An 18,282-nucleotide genomic window follows, 5' to 3' on the forward strand; every position below is an offset into this window, starting at 1 on the left:
ATGTATACTTTGAAGTCCAAACTTTTAACACAAGCTGAAATAGAGGCTCAGCGTGGCTGCAGCTTGTTGCTATGTCAGCTTAATCACATACCGATCATGCGATTTGGAGGTGCGGCACACAGTGTTAATAACGCTCACCATCATTCCACCTTCAAAGTGTTAATCTTAAATCTGTCTTAATAAACTACACTGTCATATTCAAAACTAGGGTGGTACTCGGGGTGGCAAGAGATCATTTTAGGGTGGCACGTGCCATCCCATGCCACCCCTCTAGATCTGCCCCTGGGAGATCTTCATCAACAGGAAATGCTGTAAAACTTACGAAAATACAGTTAAAAGGAAAAAAATGCCCTCAATAACATCTTCCCTAGCCATCCAACGAGCCAGATTAGGGTCTTTTCTGGGCTAATTCCAGCCCGGGCCATGTGTTTGAAACCCCTGCACCATATATATATATGTGTGTGTGTGTGTGTGTGTGTGTGTGTGTGTGTGTATATATATGTAAAAAGCCTTCAAACAAATGCAAAAGATTCACACGATCAAAACACCGAGACACAAAAGGGGCAGAAAACATTGTAATTGTTCAGTGTCTCCTTAAACTTTGGTTGTGTTGCTTTCACGCAGAACGGTACCCGGGGGTGGCCTTGTCCCATGATCTCTCTGTCCCTGAAAGCCGCGGGTGCAGCGGAGCAGTAGCAGATCTCCGACGCTAGGGAGTGTAAAGAATAAAGGAGGGCTTTATGGAGGATAGGCTCTGACGTAAGGGGCGTCGTAATTTCCACGATTCTTTCGTTCAGAGAGTAGAGAAGAGAAAGCACGCCGCTCTGAATCAAACCAAAAGACACGCCGTAGACTCCTCGTGGCTGAGGCCGGCCTGAGCATCAGAGCGACCGGCACATCAGACCGGCGACAGAGGGGGCAGAGGCGGAGTGAGGGAAAGCTTTGTGCGGCAGACAGAAGAGGAACCAGCTCAGCCAGCGATGTCAGGGCTGAAGAAGAGAAACTCCAACTCGTCCGTGGACAGGGAGGAGGACAAGCAGGTCACTGAGAGGATGCTGTCCCCGGGTAGCGGCGGTGATAGGGGGGGCTTCGGTCAGGATGGAGCACCGGGAAGCGACCTCAGCAGCCCCGGCAATGTCACAGCAGGAGACGGAGCAGAGGAAGGGGTCGCCCTCAAGAGGACCATCACGCTGTTGAACGGCGTGGCCATCATCGTGGGCACCATCATCGGCTCGGGCATCTTCGTCACGCCAACAGGCGTAGTGAGGGAAGCTGGCTCTGTGGGTCTGTCCCTCATAGTGTGGGCGGTGTGCGGGGTCTTCTCCACAGTGGGCGCCCTCTGCTACGCGGAGCTGGGGACCACCATCACCAAGTCCGGCGGCGACTATGCCTACATCTTGGAAGTGTACGGCTCCCTGCCGGCATTCCTCAAACTCTGGATCGAGCTGCTTATCATCCGGCCGTCCTCCCAGTATATCGTCGCCTACGTCTTCGCCACCTACCTCCTGAAGCCGCTGTTCCCCGTGTGCTCGGTGCCGGAGACCGGGGCCAAGCTAGTGGCCTGCCTCTGCATCAGTGAGTATCCGAGCTCAGGCACCGGCCGAGATGATGCAACTTTAGGCGTTTGTGTGTGTGTGTCCCTATGCAGGCGGTTGTGGTTGCACTTCCTGTATACTATAAAAACACCTGTGCCTCGTGGGCACCTCATGGACACCTCCTGAGATAATAATGAACGACTTTGCTCACACACACGATACATAAAGCCTCATCCTATGGAGCGTGTGCGATACCATCAGCACTTGCACACGCGCGCGTGAAACCGCTTCCGAGGTAGTAGTGAAAAAATGCGGCGATATTACATCAGCTGCCGGGATGGTGTAGGATGCTCACAGGTTATAGGTCTTAAAAATAACCCAATTGATTGCTTTGAAATAATTCCTGGTGTTTATCATAAATATTTTCTGTAACGCGAGAAGCAGCAAAGATTTAAAATAAATGCCTTCATTTTAATTTCTTTAAACTTAGATATGATAACTTAATGCAAGTTGGTTTAATTAAATCAAATGCAAGCAAATATACACCGATAAATTATTTAACTCCAGTTTTAGTGGTGTGGTTTAAAAACAAGTAATTTATCATCAGTTTTCCATGTTGCAGATCTAAGTTAATAAACAGCCACACATTTATGATGGATGTGCAGAGAGTTTTCTATGTGCACTGGGCTGTTTTACACCTTATTTAGGTGTAACTGAGGGGCTCAGTTATATTTGTGTGTGTGTGTGTGTGTGTGTGTGTGTGTGTGTGTGTGTGTGTGTGATGTAGGTGGTGGTGAAGTGGTCAGGGTCGCTCTACATTCATAGCTCCTAAAGTCTGTTTTAGTACCAGGTATTGTTTTATTTGACTGCTGCTGGAATCTGTATAATTCAGATCAGCGTGTCTCTGTTCCCTTCAGGTTTGTGAATACACGTGTACGCTACATGCCCAAGTATTAGCTATTAGTGTGTGTGTGTGTGTGTGTTTGTGGGTCTGGACGCCAAAGTGTGTCTACCCCTGTACTGTACTTGGCCTCCTCCTTTGTCCTGGTCTCTCAAATACAGAGCCTCATTGTGCCGTCTCGTCTTTCTATTGTGGCCCCGACCTGATTTAGGAGCTTTGAACAGGCCTGCTGCTTTAGTTAATCACTTCTAACAGGCTACTGCAGCAACTCTGCATGTGTGTGTGTGTGCATGCTTATGGAGGATAGGGTAGGCACCAGCCGGTACTTGGGCATTTAAAAGACAGATGGGTACAGGAGAAAAGACTTTATTCTCTTAAAAATGTGTCACCCCTGTAACTTCTTCCCTTGCTCGTGTCATGTTGACAGCAGAACGTACACCCACAGACACTCACTGTTAGGTCCCACAAGTGGAGCAGAAGAAACACATTATGGGGTAAAGTTGTGCAATTTGACTGGTTACAAGATTTCCTATACGCATAACACACCTGTAAGGTTTATGTGTCAGTGGCCTCTTTTACTCTGTGGTCTTATTCTCTGCCTCCTTTTCTTTCACAGTGTTGTTAACCTTTGTGAACTGCTACAGCGTGAAGGCGGCCACCAGAGTGCAAGACTTCTTCGCGGCAGCCAAGCTTCTAGCGCTCGCGCTCATCATAATCATCGGATTTGTCAAGATCGGACAAGGTACCTCGCACAAGCACACAAATGCACACGTCACCTCTTTGCTCTTATGCCGGCTTTATTTGCCCAATCCCCATTTTGTAAACTTTCCCTCCATCCCTCCAGACACACCTTTAACAAGTTAAAATGTAAATGACCGACATGGCTGAAGACAGGCTGAAGTAGCCACAAATATGCAAATGGACATGTGCTGACAGTTTCTCTGTTTGGACATGTGCATCTCCATGAGTTATAGTTCAAAGCACTCTTTTTATAATATACTCAGGCTTGATGAAGCCACTCAGTCCGTTTTTCCTCCCTCTCCTTTTCACTGACTGTTCCTAAAAAGCAGGAGGTTTGAACATCAGGTGGGTGTGGCTTCCGTGCTCGCCGTCTGAGCTGCCCACATTAAGGATTTCTGCTCTCGGTGACACCATACTGATCCATTAGCTCTTATTTAACATTGTCCATGTTAAATAAGAGCATAGACCATCGTGACAGTGTATCAGAAAGTAATTAAAAAGCATAAAAAGTTTCCTTTAAGAGCCTGACACACATTACAAAAGTTAAACAGTAAATAACCTCCATGGTAAAATATGTGGATTTTATGAACTGTGGATTTTAATGTTCCGTTTATATTGTTATTAGATTCCCTTAAATGATTTAGGCAGTGTAGAAAGTCTTTACAGTTTGAGTTGACACGTGATTGCATCAGCAGTCGAGGAAGTTGACGGAGGACTTTGTGTGCCACGCGACATAAAACAGGAAGTTTCAGCTGCATTTACTCCAGCTGTGTATTCCATTCACACAGTAGCTCGCCTGCTGGCACAATCACCCCTTACATAAGCAGGTAATCTCAGTTTCAAGGGGGAAATCCTTAAATTAGATTACTCAACTTAATGGATTTGTGTCTCCTTCACAAAGAGATTTGAAGAAGTGTTGTCGTGTACCTGTTTCCTCAAAGTCAGTCTAAGATTAAAACCGGCAAACTGACTGTGACTGTGAGGATAATTGTGTTAAAAAAAGTCGTGATGGTCCAGACGTATAAAGCTTTCATGTCTTTCATCGTTTGCGACTCCTAAATTGTGTTTGGATCGCCTCTCTTTCAGCTGCTGTGTTCCCATCCCGAGTAAATCCTCACACACGTGATTTGTAGATATTTGATTTCATGGAGTGACTTCTGAATTTTATTACAACCAACAGGATCTGGTGAAGCATTGTGTAAAGATAGGACAGATAAACCATATAATGGCTCTTATGTAGGACACATTTGGGAGTGTGCTCATTGACTGCTACAAGTCTGAGTCACAAATAACTTCTGTTTGAACAAGCACAAACATGTGCTCGGCTCACTATAAACCCCTGAAGAGTGTGCTTTTAATCAGACAGGAAGTGCGCTTAGGCGATCAAACTGCCCTCTAGAGGAAGGGTTTGGCACTCTCAGCCAAGACTGACTACCACGGTCTGCATATCAAAGCTGACACAAGACCCCTCTGCTTCTTTTGTGAGGTTAAAGCTTCTACCAGGTGACTGGAGGCTTGTACCCAATCTGCTGCCTGTGTTGGCTCCTAACTGTGCTCTCATGGCTGGCTTTCTTCCTGCACGCAATGAAGCTGTCGTCCATCGTAGTCCTCTGAGAGAGACGGAGGAAAATAGAAAACGAGGGTACATTAGATCATTAGCATTAGATCAGAGTAGCTCTCCTGGACAGAAATAGTAAGAAAGAAATGCAATAAAAGAGAATACAGCAAGCACTGTGTGTTGAATGAGGATGAGCTGGTACATCTGAGTATAAGGAGAGTGACCACAGGGCTTATTTTGGCTCTAGACTCTGTACAGAACCTGTGTATTTTCACTGTATTCACTGACGTCAGTGTAAACACACTAACACCTTATATTCCGTTGATATTTTGAAATTCAGTAGATTTTGTGGCAGTACTGGTTTACTTAAAGCTGCACTGCCAAGTTGATGCAGTTGCACATGTGTCTACATTCAAAATAACAACAACAAAAAAAGGAAATAAGCTAAAATATTATGAAGGAAATGCATCAAAACACAACACCGAAAGCAGACCGGGTTTAGTCTGGCTTTACTTCAGCCTGTTTCTTTAGTGATAAATGTGTATCTAAAACTACGTTAACAGCGCACTGCAGCACCAGCAAGTCTCTGCTGCTTTTTGTTTTCATATCAAATCCAAATCCTACCAGAATCTTTAGTTTTACTCTCCTCTGAAGGACACTGTTTATGTTCTGATCCCTTATTAGTTGCCGCTACTGCCAAATTGTTGGTGTAAAACTTCAGCTAACTGTTGCACACAGAAGTAAGTGAGCAAGTGTATCCTGTTTTGGACTAAGATTACTTAATCGGAACCAAACTGGAATAATTTTAACAAGTTCAGCTGGAGCTGTGAGGTGCACTGGAGCCACAGATGCACAGGCTTAGCGGGTAAAATGACAGGTCCGAGATCACCTGAGTGGTGGTCGATTAAACCCGAGCTGCGTCTGGTTCAGCATGCATGTCTCCTTGTCAGACTTTTAAAGCCAATATTTTTGACTCATATACCGATGTTCTGTGCCGCACTCGTTAAATCTTTGTAAAGTTGAGGTGACTTCCCAGTTTGTTAGTTTAAGGTGCTCGACCAAAATCATGCCGTATGGATCCAGTATTGAATATCCAAGGTAAAAAAGTTGCAGTGACTCACAACATTCGATAAAAGTTGACAAAATATCAATTTCTGCTGTTTTTGTTCATGTCAGCAAACCTGTGTCAGCCTTGTGTCAGTAACTTTGGGGAATTCATAGCAAACTGTGGAATCTGTAATATCAGCAGCTGCAGGGAGCAGCCTCTGACCTTTGTGCTCTGTTTGCTCTCACAATACTGTTAATTACATTAATTCTTTTGAAAGTAATTCTTCCCCCAGTAGCGTGAGAAAACTTCATCAAAGTGTTCTCAAGTAAATAACAAGCATGAGCTCTACCTGCTTTTACTCTTCAGCCTCATTCATCTTTCCTTCCTGATCCGTTCCCTGTAAGCTGAATGCTAAGTTCACCTATCTAGTGGCTGTTTTGGTTTGTAAATGAAACACGAGGAGGGATTCTACCAATTTGCTATTCTAGTCCTTTTCTAAGTGTCATTTCTGGTTTGGTGTCTACTCTGAATCCATTTTAAGATCTTTAATCATCACTCTGCTTCTAATAACTGTTTACATGGGACGCCTCACATTACATAGACTTACAGAAAGACTAGGCATGTGCCTGTGATTATATCAACAAACGAAAGTATAATCCCTCTTTCTATTGTAGCTCTCCCTGGCTCGTGACTGGTTGAGTGTGCCTCGAAAGCACCTCATGCACTAATGGGTTCACTTTAGATTCAACAATTCCAAATATTTCTAGCTTTCTGAAGCATTTAGTGAGTGCATGGGAATTGTTAAACCACGGCTCTGAAGCTTTACACATGGGGCCCTGTTCATGAGGCCTGCTGGAGTGTCAGATTAGAAGGCAGTGTAATCTGATTAGCTCCAATAAAGCCTCTGCCTTCTTAGTTTGACTGCCGCCCACGCTGTTTGTAAGAGAAGCAAACAGAGAGACACTTGACCATCTATCTGTAAGAATGAGTTCTCCCTCCCATCGTCTTCATTTACTTGACTGTAACAGGAATTATTCAACACAGCCGCTCACACCCAAAGTTACACTCACAAACCAGTGTTCTCTGACCTCATGTGAAAATCCACTGCTGGGTCACACTTCAGCACGGCTCTCCCTGCCCCAAGGTGTCCAAAAAGTAAAGGCGTGTTTGCTAGAAACCCTGTTTACCATACCTGATTCACAGGTGGTTACCTCCCACCTATGTGCAAATACTTCATCTCATTTCATTACTAATCCATGTGCTACGACTAACTGTGAGTCTGAACCACATCAAGAAACATTTTCTGATGTAAAACCAGCCTATTCATTGTATTGATGTGAAGAAACAAGAATAGTTGAGAAACTTTAAAGCTTACACCACAGCAGCTTCTAATAAAGGCACAAAAGCGTTGATTAGCAGGGGGCTGTTGAGAAAGCCAGGAAATGAAGGGAAAGAAAGCAGGGGAATGACAAGTAGAAAGGCCTTGTATTTGGAATCAGGCTCGGGGTTAAGGCATCTGTGCCAATTTGATCTGCTCAACAACAACATGCATTGGTACTGGGTCTCACTGAAATGTAGAGAACTCTTTGGGTGAGGAAGTGACTGTAAATGATTGTAAGGTAAGCAGGTTAGTATTTCTTACAATAAATAAGTGGATTAAAACCCTTGTCATAGCTGTGTGCTGAAGACCTTGACCGATTTTTGCCATTTGATGATCTGTCAATATTTGCGGTTGTAAAGAGTGTGACTGAGAGAACTAATATGAACTTGAAATAAAGTGTGCTTATCAAAAAACTAAAGAGGTGTCTGAGTGCATTGTCAGAGTTGTGCTTTGTGCCCTGATTCTACACACAGAATGAACAAAAGGCAGGAATTTAGTTCATTCAGGCGTTGCTGGCAAGTTATCGGCTGCGTGTGTGTTCTCTGTCGTTCATGCATATTTGGTTTTTATTGTGTGTGTGTCACTTTCACTGTCTGGTGCATGTATCATGAGACTAGCTGGTGGTGGGTCAGCGTGCCCAGACCGATATGGTGGAAGGTGATGAGAGGTAGAAAAAGAACTGTGAGGAAAGTCCCCCACTCTGACTTTAGGCAAAGATTTAAAGGTTTCACCATACTCGTGCCTAAAAATAGGAGGTCTAAGTGTTATCAGTTCAAATAAAACGCATCATCTAGCTATTATTTGGTTGCTTTTCTGTTGGCTCATTCACACAAATGGCTTGCATGAATGATCCAACTGAAATCTGCCTTAATTTGGTTGCTTTTCTTAAAGATTAAGTTTCTGTGCTGTTCTTTTTTTCTCCCCCTTTAAATATCAAAGGTCACTAAGTCCTGTAAAAATGTCATATCATATCAGAAAAGAAAAACAAAAGGAGCTGTGATGAGTCAGACTTCGCTGTCATAGGAATCTGTAAAGGTTACTATCAAATTGGGCGTTCCACTGATTTTTAAGCCTGATCAGAAGAGTTTAACAGGAATTCTGTCGAGTTGAGACACGGGTCAACATAAGGCCTGAGGTGGATGACATGACTTGTGCAATGTGTGGCTACTCACATGGTTTAAAAAAAATAAATCTATTCTTCTTCATAGAAATGTCAAACCAGCATGAGCAAGCTGCTTTGTGATGTTTAACTGATGCTGGAATATGCAGCAGAATATTTAAAGGCAAACTCAGATGCCAACTGTCTCAAATATTAAAAGCAATCCATCTTAAAGGGGACCCATCATGTAGATTATCAGATCCATAGTTTTATTCTTGCAATAGATATTTTTGCATGATTCACAGTTCAAAATAATCAAACTTCTTCTTCAAACGGGCATTGCTACAACCTCTCACTTTAGCTGTTTAAAAAAACGCTGTTTTAGGTTGTTGCCTAGGTCTAGTTTAAATGCATCAAAGCTACAGGAATATTAACAGCAGACAAGAAAGTATGCACATGTAATTGTTGTCATGTTCTGTATTATTGGCAGTACTGAGTTATTAAGCATAAAGAGCCGTTTAATGCTGTTTAACAAGTGAGCGCCCCCCAGCTGGCCAGCGAGAATGGTCAGCTGGGGGGGGTGCCATGGTCACTTGACACTGTGGCCACACATCTGTCTGCCTCATCACAGGTGGAGCAATGCGTGAGGCTGTCCGTCGGACCAGGCTGCACAGTAATCGGGCGTTTCCCACGCTGCACATTGGCTTAGGGCTAACCCTCCCAGTACCAACACTGCCAGGGGCTGTTGGTTTAGCAACCGTCGCCATGTCTGAGAATGAGAATGCATGTCGTGGAGAGCAGGAATGTGGACACAGATCCCCTCCAACCAGTAGAAACCTGAAGGACTGGGAAAAGAGGCAGTGATCAGAATGTGATAAATCCCCACAAGGGCTCAGGATTTGAAGAGAAATACGAATGCTGTCTGCTGGAACAAGTTGCATTTATATCAGCGTTAGCATCTCGTATGCCATAGGATGGAGGGCACGATCCATAGAGCTATGATAATTAGAAAAAATGCAAATGTTAAAAAGTTGAACTATCCTTAACCACAGACTTTCCTCTGCCCCTCTCCCTCGTCTTTTACCTCTGCCTCTTTTATAGGCTGCATGAGCCTTGAGTCGACCCGCATAGCCTCGCCACTGTCTGGGTCACTTATTGACTGTCTCAGCCAGGTCTTAACTCCAGTAATTCTGCAGTCCTTCACTGATCCGCATAGTGGGACGGATTTAAGCATGATATTACACTTTTTCTCTTTCAAAGGCTCTTTGGCTTGTGGATTCACTGGTTAGTGTTTTATGTATTGTGCCAGAATGACTGGTCAACCTGCCCGTGGCCCAATAGTGCAGACGGTGAACTGGGGCTTTAAAAAAAAAAATCCTAATCCTTTTGTCTTCTCCAGGTGATACAGCCGGACTTCTTCCAGAGAATTCCTTCAAGGGGTCCAAATATGAGTTTGGAAGTATTGGCCTGGCACTCTACAGTGGCCTGTTTGCTTACGGTGGCTGGTGAGTTAACACATCGGCCTAGCTGTGCAATTAGTTTGCTGTCCACTGTCTGCCTGTTCAGTATCCAGTTTCCCTCAATTCAAATGTTAAACCTGGTGCCTGGAGACAGTGTGGAAATGGATCAAACGCTGGGGTATTTTGTCAGTAACATATCATCTGATAAGTCCAATGAATGGCTATTACAAATAACACTGAACATACTGTACATTACTAAGGTTTCTTTTAAATAATAAATATCAGAAAAATAAAGGTTCAGTACACCTTCATTGCTTTTTTTTTTTTTTCCGGTTCAACACCTGTTTGTTGTCTCTTTTGTTTCCAGGAACTACTTGAATTTTGTTACAGAGGAGATGATTGAACCTTACAAGTAAGTTGATCACAATTGTGATTTTACCTTTAAAATTCATGTGGAGCAGTCAAAAGTCTGCAGTTGTAATCAGCCTGCCGTTGTTGTACGTTTTCCTCAGAAATCTTCCTCGAGCCATCATCATCTCCCTGCCGATAGTGACAGCAGTGTATGTTCTAACAAACTTGGCCTATTTCACCACACTGTCCCCCGATCAGATGCTTAACTCAGAGGCTGTGGCTGTGGTGAGTGCTTGGAGCTGCAGTAATGTACAAAAGTCTTGAGCCATCCCTCATTTCTTTATATTTTGCTAGGAAAATGGGAAAATGTGTTCAGTGATTTATTAAAAGATACATGGAAATAGAACATATAAGACAAAAACAGAGTTTGTACAGTTCTAGCAAGCTTGAAAGTCAGTATTTGGTATGACCACATTTATTCCTCAGCACAGTCTGAACTTTATTAGGAAAATGGACTGGTTCTTATATAGCGCTCTTTCTTTAAAAAAACAAACAAACTTAAATCGCTTCATACAAGCACTTATTTTGGTATGCTTTAAGTGCTTCCTATCTAACATTCACACACATTCATACTCCAGTAAATGCTTCAGAGAGCAACTTGGGGTCTTTCCGAAGGATATTTGACATGCAGACTGGAGTAGACTGAACCAGCAACCTTCCGATTAGTATATGACCTGCTCTACTCTACCTCCTGAGTTAAAGCCAATCCGAAACCACCCGTGGAGCGGAAGGGAAATTTTCTTGTAATTCCTCTAAGTCGTCTTAGGGAATAGTTCTCCAGGCTTCTTCAAGGACATTTGAAGCTCTTCTTTAGATGCTGGCTGGCTTTTGTTCCATTCTTTATCAGGATGATCGCATACTACTTTAATAATGTTGAAGCCCGGCCTCTGGGGAGGCCAGTTCATGAGTGATACTGTGTTTTTCTATCCAGGTATGCTTTTACTGCATAGTGTTTGGGATCATAGCCAATTTGAAAAAATGAAGCCATTGCCCAACACTGCCTGCAATGTAACCCCAAACCCTGACAGAGCCTCCACCATGTTTTACAGCAGTATTTTAAAGCAGCCAGTGTCCAAAGAAAAACTTTAAGACACCTTCAGGAAGCCTGGAAAACTACTGCCCGGCACCATTTTATGTTTAGCTTTCAAGAAGTCGGTCTTGATTGTTATTGTCTTAAAGAAATTAGCAGTGGCTCAAGGCTTTTGCACAGCACTGTATATTTGGGTGGGGGGTGGAGGGTTTAACAGGTCCAAAGATGTGAATACTTGCCGCTGAATGCTGAATATATGTTGCTGATGTTGTTGCCTACAGGATTTTGGTAACTACCACCTGGGTCCCATGGCGTGGATCATCCCGGTGTTTGTAGGTCTGTCCTGCTTCGGATCAGTCAATGGCTCACTGTTCACATCATCCAGGTAACACTCTCACACCAACCATGTTAAAAAAAAAATAACCATGCACACACACACAATTAGCAAGTGTTAAGAGTCAGGATTAGAAACACCCAGAGCCTCTTCATCTTTCTTTTCACAGTGATTAATCACATATCTGTGTCTTTCTATTCATCTCAGGTTATTCTTTGTGGGTTCTCGGGAGGGTCACCTGCCCAGTCTGCTGTCAATGATCCACCCCACTCTGCTGACCCCACTCCCCTCACTTATATTCACTGTATGTTTTTGGTTTTTTAACTGTCTTTATTGCCACACAAGAGAGCACATCTTCTGAAACCATAGCTAAAATAATAGTGTGCGTGTCTTTTGAGTATTTTAATTTGTGGAATCTCACTTCACTTCACTGCATAATAGGTTATTATATACAGTTACAGAATATTTTTAATTAAGTTTGAATAAAAGGACAAAGGTGAACTTTTCTGGAAACAAAGACTTTTTGCTGCTCTCTCTTACACAGCTGAGAAGCACACCATACCAACATGCTAGCAACTTTTACACCTGCTCAGTTGAACTTCAACGAGTTACTTTATACTAGTATTGCATGCAGAAAATCTCATACTTGGTATCAAAGATGGATGCAGTGTCACCAGACTTAGAGAGGTAATGTGTTCCCTTCTCTCCGTCTGTCCAGTGTTTAATGACGCTGCTCTACGCCTTCTCCAACGACATCTTCTCCGTCATAAACTTCTTCAGCTTCTTCAACTGGCTCTGCATCGCCATGGCAATCATAGGAATGATGTGGCTCCGCTATAAGAAGCCTGAGCTGGATCGACCAATAAAGGTGAGTCAGCCTCGAGAACTATTTTCAAGAGGTTTCAGCAAAAAATGTGGCTGGTGGTGGAGAGAACTAGTCTGTCAGGCAGGCAAAAACAAGGGAGCATTAGATCTTCTCTTGGTCTTTGTCATCATTGACTCCCACTGAAGTTGGCTTTGGCATCAGGAAATCTTCCTTCTTTGTGTAACGCGACAGACAAAGATCCATTCAGTGCAGATGAACAGATACTGATCGCAGATTAAAAGACAGGAGGGGAGCTGGATGCTAGTCAGCTGGTGCTGAGGCTGGCTGCGTGCTTGTGTGTGTGTGTGTGTGTGCAGTGTACTCGTGTTACCCATGCTGTGGGGACCTGAATCTGTTCATACAGTCAGTGTGGGAAAAGCAAAAAAAAGTCTTTGAGTGTTACATTTGAGGTTGAAAGCTTTCACAATTAGGGTCCAGATTTGGAAAGTTAGCCATGGTTTGGGTAGGTTTGCATGATCTCAGTGATGTCCTCTGAGGTGATGGAAACACAAACGTGTGTGTGTGAGTAAGAGGAAGAGCACTATCGCCGCACTCTCCGCATCACAGAGGACCGTTGTTACAATTAGAGTGTGTGTCTGTGTGTGTTTGATGGTCAGAGGCGGAAAAGTAAAAAGGGGCAAATAGATGTACTGGTCCAGTCCTGTGTGAAAGCGGGTGGCTGGGACAGGAGCAGCACTGTCCCTGCTGACCTCCATCTCTCTTTCACTCTCCCACTCTTTTCCTTTCTCCTTTCTTTGTCTGTCACATTCCTGCTGTTCAGCCAATGAGAGTAGTGGAGAATCACACAGTTAGATTTATTAATGAGTCCTTTTTGTGCCTCAAGAACAGCTCGGTTATTGACAGTGTCCGCGTACATTGACGCTACATGGTCAAACGTATCTGGATGCATGTGCATCGCATATATGATTGTTGAGCACAGACGCTATCAAACATAACCCGGTAATAAGGATTACTACAGTGGCGCTGGGAGGTCAAATACACTGCAGCTTAAACTTAAGAAAGCATGAGCGAATGTAAAAATACTGCAAAAGCTTTCAAAACACAACAGTTTAAATTTTTCTGGGAGAGGAATTCATAGCTTATGTATCTGTGTTGTGAGGGAGCAAAAGATGCAGGTAATTTTAATTTTAATTGGATAATCCAAAAGATACTGTCGATGCAAGTTTGCTATTAACCATTTACACTTCTGTTGTGTTTTGTGAGCTTTTGCTCTGTTTTTTCTATTTACTGGTGTTTTCTTAAGTTGCAGTGCATTTGGCCTCTCAGGGCCACCATAGATCATAAGGACAATCCTTATATCTGTGAAAGATTTAGACTTTATTGAATCGTGTCACCTGCCACATCCTGGCATCCCCTTTTATCACCTCAGCTAACCAGAGCTGTGAGGGTGGCGGTGATTCGATATTTTACTTGGCTGATGATTTTTACAACTGAAAGGTGCTAATGGAAGAGTAATGACTCACCAGCACAAACGGACCTGTAAGTACCAACTGCTTTGAGAGCAGTTTTCTGGGGCTCCAGAATGATTATATGCATGAGGCTTTTTCTACAGGTGTGCACATTCTGCCAACTTTGACCTTGAAGATTCCACCTTTTGCTCTTTGAAGCCCCATTTTGTGAGTCTATCTAGCATAGGTACTAGGGAACATCTTGTCTTAATGGATCCAGCTTGGTGGAGTTAAATATCTCAAAGACTGTATATAAAAGATGGCTGTAGCTTCTGCGCAAGTATAAATGATGGCTGTAGCTACCATGATGTCCCCCATTGGTTTTGGATTGGATTTTCAGCCTTCCTTGTTAGCATTTCCGCTGCCACCTTATGTGGATGAAATGGTGGAGTGCTAATGTTGTTGCTGCCATAGGTGCAATGCAGACATACACATATTGGCTAAGTGGTGCCACGCCCCTAGCTCAGTTATCCAGGTGGATAAGTTGTATAAGTTTTTTGTACCATACTGCAAATATTGTTTTTCCTGCTACAAATTTGGGTATTTTAGGAGGTTTTGACTCCTTTTGTGAGCCTGCCTCAAGTGGCTCCTGGAGGAACTGTAGCTTTGGTCACTTTGCGCTGACTCAAAAAATCGAGCCAATGCAGAGGTGGCTTACAGCGGCGTTATTTCTCAGCAAACACTCAGTTAAGAGTTGTTGTGCTTTTCCCTGCAGGTGAACATTCTGCTACCAGTGAGCTTTGTGTTAGCTTGCCTCTTCCTTATCATCGTCTCCTTCTGGAAGACTCCAGTCGAGTGCGCCATCGGCTTTGGGATCATTGGCACCGGACTGCCCGTCTATTTTATTGGTGTGTGGTGGCAGACTAAACCCAAGTGGCTGGTAAATGGAATCCGTAAGTAAAACAAACACCTCTCCTTGTCTATGAATATGTTACTCGGAGCATTTTATTCCACCGTTTTTGTGTGCACTTTTAATTTGTGCATTAATATAAGCTCAGTTGAGTTTTTACAGCGAAAATTCAGTTATCTCAAAGTTCTGCATAAAAGTTTCAACGCTAGGTTCAATAAAAACATGACAAGTTTTTCTTCTTGAAACTTTTAAAATTGTCCTCCCCTCTGCTGCTGATTAATATTTTAGGTTTATACCTACGGTGTGTTGATCCTTATTTCTCTCTTCAGCTGCTGTATTTTGTCCTTGTCAGTTTCCAGCTAAATAATAACATTTAACTATCAAATGTAAAATTTAGTAGGATTTCAGATCTCAAGGCTTTAAGTTGGGTAAATGAAAGATACGGTGTTAGTCCACACTGATAGGCATATTTCAGCTCCATTCATTTAAATGTTTGCTTTGCTCTTGATTTGTATCCATGCTTTTTTTTTTTTTCATCGCTGAGTCAAACGTTTAACTCCAGGTGACCTCAGCTGTTCTGGCCCCAGAAACCCATTTCAGGGTTCAGGGTTAGACTCGGTTTGTTAAAGCTGAAGGAGGTCCCTGTTAAAGGTTTTTATTAGTGGTGATCTCATGTTTTCCTCACTCATAGCTCTCCTTAGTGGAAATAAGAACGCCACTGTGGCCTTTAAGGACAGATAAATGGGACTTGGGATGCAGTTGTTGTATTTGAGCTCTGTTTGGGTGGAAACTTAGGCGACGTGATGATTAACCGTCTCCGATGTGTGTTTTTCAGACTCGACCACAGCTCTGTGTCAGAAGTTGATGGAAGTTGTGCCTCAGCAGTCCTAAAACCAAGTCGCCCTTTTACTTCAGCCAGAGGCCAATCAGATTGCAGCAGATTGGGCTAAGACATCAGAACTGATGATGTTTGAACTCCGTTAACGCTTTTCACACACACTCACTTTCACACGCACACACACACCTCATAAGAACTTGATGAAGAAGTCTGAAGTTTAACACCCATCATCATTCTTTTGGGGTTATTTGACCCTTTTAGTGTCAATAATTTGTAGTTTCTTTTGTTTCTTTTCTTTTTATAAAACAAGAACTGTTTTTGTTTTGTTTTTTTAATTTTCACTAATTGTTCTGTGAATACGTCGAATCTGCTGTCACCAGAAACCTGTTGTATTTAGCAGTGCCTTTACGTTGCAGATGAAGGTGAGCGTAGCTGTAGGTTTTGTTCGCAATGATGCAGAACCAGCTGTCAAAATCCACAAAAAAAACAAACAACAACTTTTCCCTTCAAGAAGTTGTTGCTGGATATCACTGACCAATCCGTTTTGCTCCTGCAGTCTTTACAATTTCAGTGTTGTGTTGTTGTCTGTGCTGCTGTGCGTTTGACAGTCAGCATCTGTCTGCCTCTCACTGTTGGTTATTTGACCTGGCATGTTGTGCGTATGTGCACAAAGCTGAACAGAGGCTGTCCTCTTACATGTAGGCCTGCTGCTGTGGTTTAATATCGGGTCAGCGGGCAGTAAATTAAACCTAATGTATGTTTCGTTTGTCTGGCTAACCAAGGCCCGACTTAAATTTCTGTCTGAGTGTAAAAAAATGTGCAGTCTACTGATTCCTCATAGGACTTCTGTGTCTAAAGTGTGGTTAAGCTTGACAGAGGTGCACATGGGAAATAGTATTTTCTGAAAAGTGGGTCAAAATGTGCAACCTTTCTGCTGTTCTTTTTGTGTTTTTATTTTTTAGGGGGTGGGGGGGTGTCACCGATGTCAGTGATGTTAACTTTGGGGATCAATATGTTGGATAACTGAGCCTGGCAATGTTTCCGACTACACGCTGCAGTAAAGCCATGTAACACTCACAGCATGAGGTTAGAGTGGAAAGACAGAAACAATGCAGTTTTGTTTTTTTTTTTCTGTAGTGTGTGTGTGTGTGTGTGTGTGTGTGTGTGTGTGTGTGTGTGTGTGTGTGTGTGTGTGTGTGTGTGTGTGTGTGTGTGTGTGTGTGTGTGTGTGTGTGTGTGTGTGTGATTGTATAACATAGTTGTTTTTCTGGGCACAGACAGATGAAGCTTAAACGCCCCCCTCTAAATTATTCCATGCAAACTTTTCCCCTTTTTTTCAACAATCCCATTCCGTTTTGTATTTTTGTGTTTTGGGACCGTTAAAGTGAAGTGACACAGGAGTTTCAGTCTAGTTATACGCAGACTGTCAGAGAGGAAGTTTGGTTTTTATTTTTGTAATGGGTCGGGAGGGTTCGTTGAAGGTCAGATGGAGCACGTTTTCACATCACAGTATAACTGTTAGTTTTTCATTTTTCATCCTCGTCTTTTGTTTTTATTTCACGCACAGTAAAAGTTAAAAACAGAAAACTAGAGCTGCATTATTAGTGTCCACCCCGCTCCTCCTGGAAAAATGACCAAAAGTACAGGTTACCATGGCAGCGATGGATCCAGGAGGAGTGACGTGTATGTTATAGAGTTAGAGCCTTGTAACACTCCAGCCATCGCTCAGAGCTGATGGAGAAACTAACCTAAATGCGACTGTAGGAACTTTATTTATTTGTAGCAAACCTTTGATGTGTATTATTAGTCGCTCTAATTTGTTTACAGGGCATTTTGTGAAAAGTGCTTGTAAAAATAAATCTTGAGGTTTTTTCCAGTCTTGTGTTCTGTTTTGTTTGGTTTTCATCGTTTGCTCCTCTCAGCTTTCTTTGCATTTATTTATTTGAAATATTCACTTTGTAAGGAGTATAAAGTACAAGTATTTGTGTTAAAATGTTGAGTGGGGGAAAAAAAAAAACTACTTTTAAACTACTACTTTAAGTACAGATAACTAAAAATTATACTTAAGTACAGTAATGAAGTATTTGTAGTTTGCTATTTGCCACTTCTGCTGACAGTTAAAAGCATTTCTTCCTTTATGGTTGCTCCTCTTCTGTAGCCATAGCTAAATCCCAACGTACCAAGGCTACACCTCTGCTCGTTCCAGCCAACTTTACAACCCTAATATGACCCTGATAAAATATAAAGACTATAAAGTACACATACTGTAAAAAAAATAAATAAAAATAAATATTTAAGTAAAGGAAAGATACCCGAAAATTGTACCTAAGTACAGTCATGGACTATTTGTGCTTCATTACTTCCCACCCCTGCATTTAACCCTTAAACTTCCAGTTTACATGATCAAACCCCGTGTTTTAGGACGTCCATGTGCAGCGGGCTTGCGGCATGATTTGTTGTTGTTATTAAACCATCACTGGAGTTGCATTAAAATTACATTAGGTCCTTACTGTATTTTGATACAATAAATGTATTTCCCGAAACGTAGTAAAACATTAACTAGAGGAACGCTGACACAATCATAAAATCCCATTGCCAGCACCTGAGGGCTTCCATGCAGGACTTGTGCAAACCAGCCACACAGACATCAGCGTGCTTCCTCCTGTGTCTGACGTTAGCAGGTGTAACATCAACAGCATCTGTATAAACTTTGAAAAGAGGCGAGCGTAACAACAGAAAGTTTGATTTTTTTATTTTCTTGA

General features: G+C 42.7%; 1 protein-coding gene and 1 long non-coding RNA gene across 2 annotated transcripts; one reads left to right on the forward strand and one right to left on the reverse strand.

The window, feature by feature from the left end:
* Window positions 1-775: 775 nt before the first annotated feature.
* slc7a5 (solute carrier family 7 member 5) lies at window positions 776-17,393 on the forward strand. The gene is made up of 10 exons (XM_003439435.5): window positions 776-1,575; window positions 3,053-3,178; window positions 9,663-9,768; window positions 10,091-10,135; window positions 10,236-10,359; window positions 11,446-11,549; window positions 11,706-11,802; window positions 12,217-12,366; window positions 14,548-14,725; window positions 15,518-17,393. Exons 1-10 carry the CDS (start codon window positions 981-983, stop codon window positions 15,571-15,573), a joined length of 1,581 nt encoding a protein of 526 aa, XP_003439483.1. The 5' UTR covers window positions 776-980; the 3' UTR covers window positions 15,574-17,393.
* Window positions 8,076-10,263, reverse strand: LOC112847581 (uncharacterized). The gene is made up of 2 exons (XR_003221209.1): window positions 10,163-10,263; window positions 8,076-9,108 (listed from the first exon to the last, which is right to left on the reverse strand). It is a non-coding gene; the product is annotated as an uncharacterized LOC112847581 (long non-coding RNA).
* Window positions 17,394-18,282: the final 889 nt, after the last annotated feature.

Source organism: Oreochromis niloticus, linkage group LG7, assembly GCF_001858045.2.
Source record: "Oreochromis niloticus isolate F11D_XX linkage group LG7, O_niloticus_UMD_NMBU, whole genome shotgun sequence".
NCBI classification, from domain to species: domain Eukaryota; kingdom Metazoa; phylum Chordata; class Actinopteri; order Cichliformes; family Cichlidae; genus Oreochromis; species Oreochromis niloticus.

What these genes read in the sequence shown, in the direction of transcription:
- slc7a5 (XM_003439435.5), top strand. Translation starts at nt 981, where the DNA reads ATGTCAGGGCTGAAGAAGAGAAACTCCAACTCGTCCGTGGACAGGGAG. An exon ending in CTGTTTGCTTACGGTGGCTG is followed by an intron (nt 9,769 to 10,090) that starts GTGAGTTAACAC and finishes TTTTGTTTCCAG; the next exon opens with GAACTACTTGAATTTTGTTA. An exon ending in TCCCCTCACTTATATTCACT is followed by an intron (nt 11,803 to 12,216) that starts GTATGTTTTTGG and finishes CCGTCTGTCCAG; the next exon opens with TGTTTAATGACGCTGCTCTA.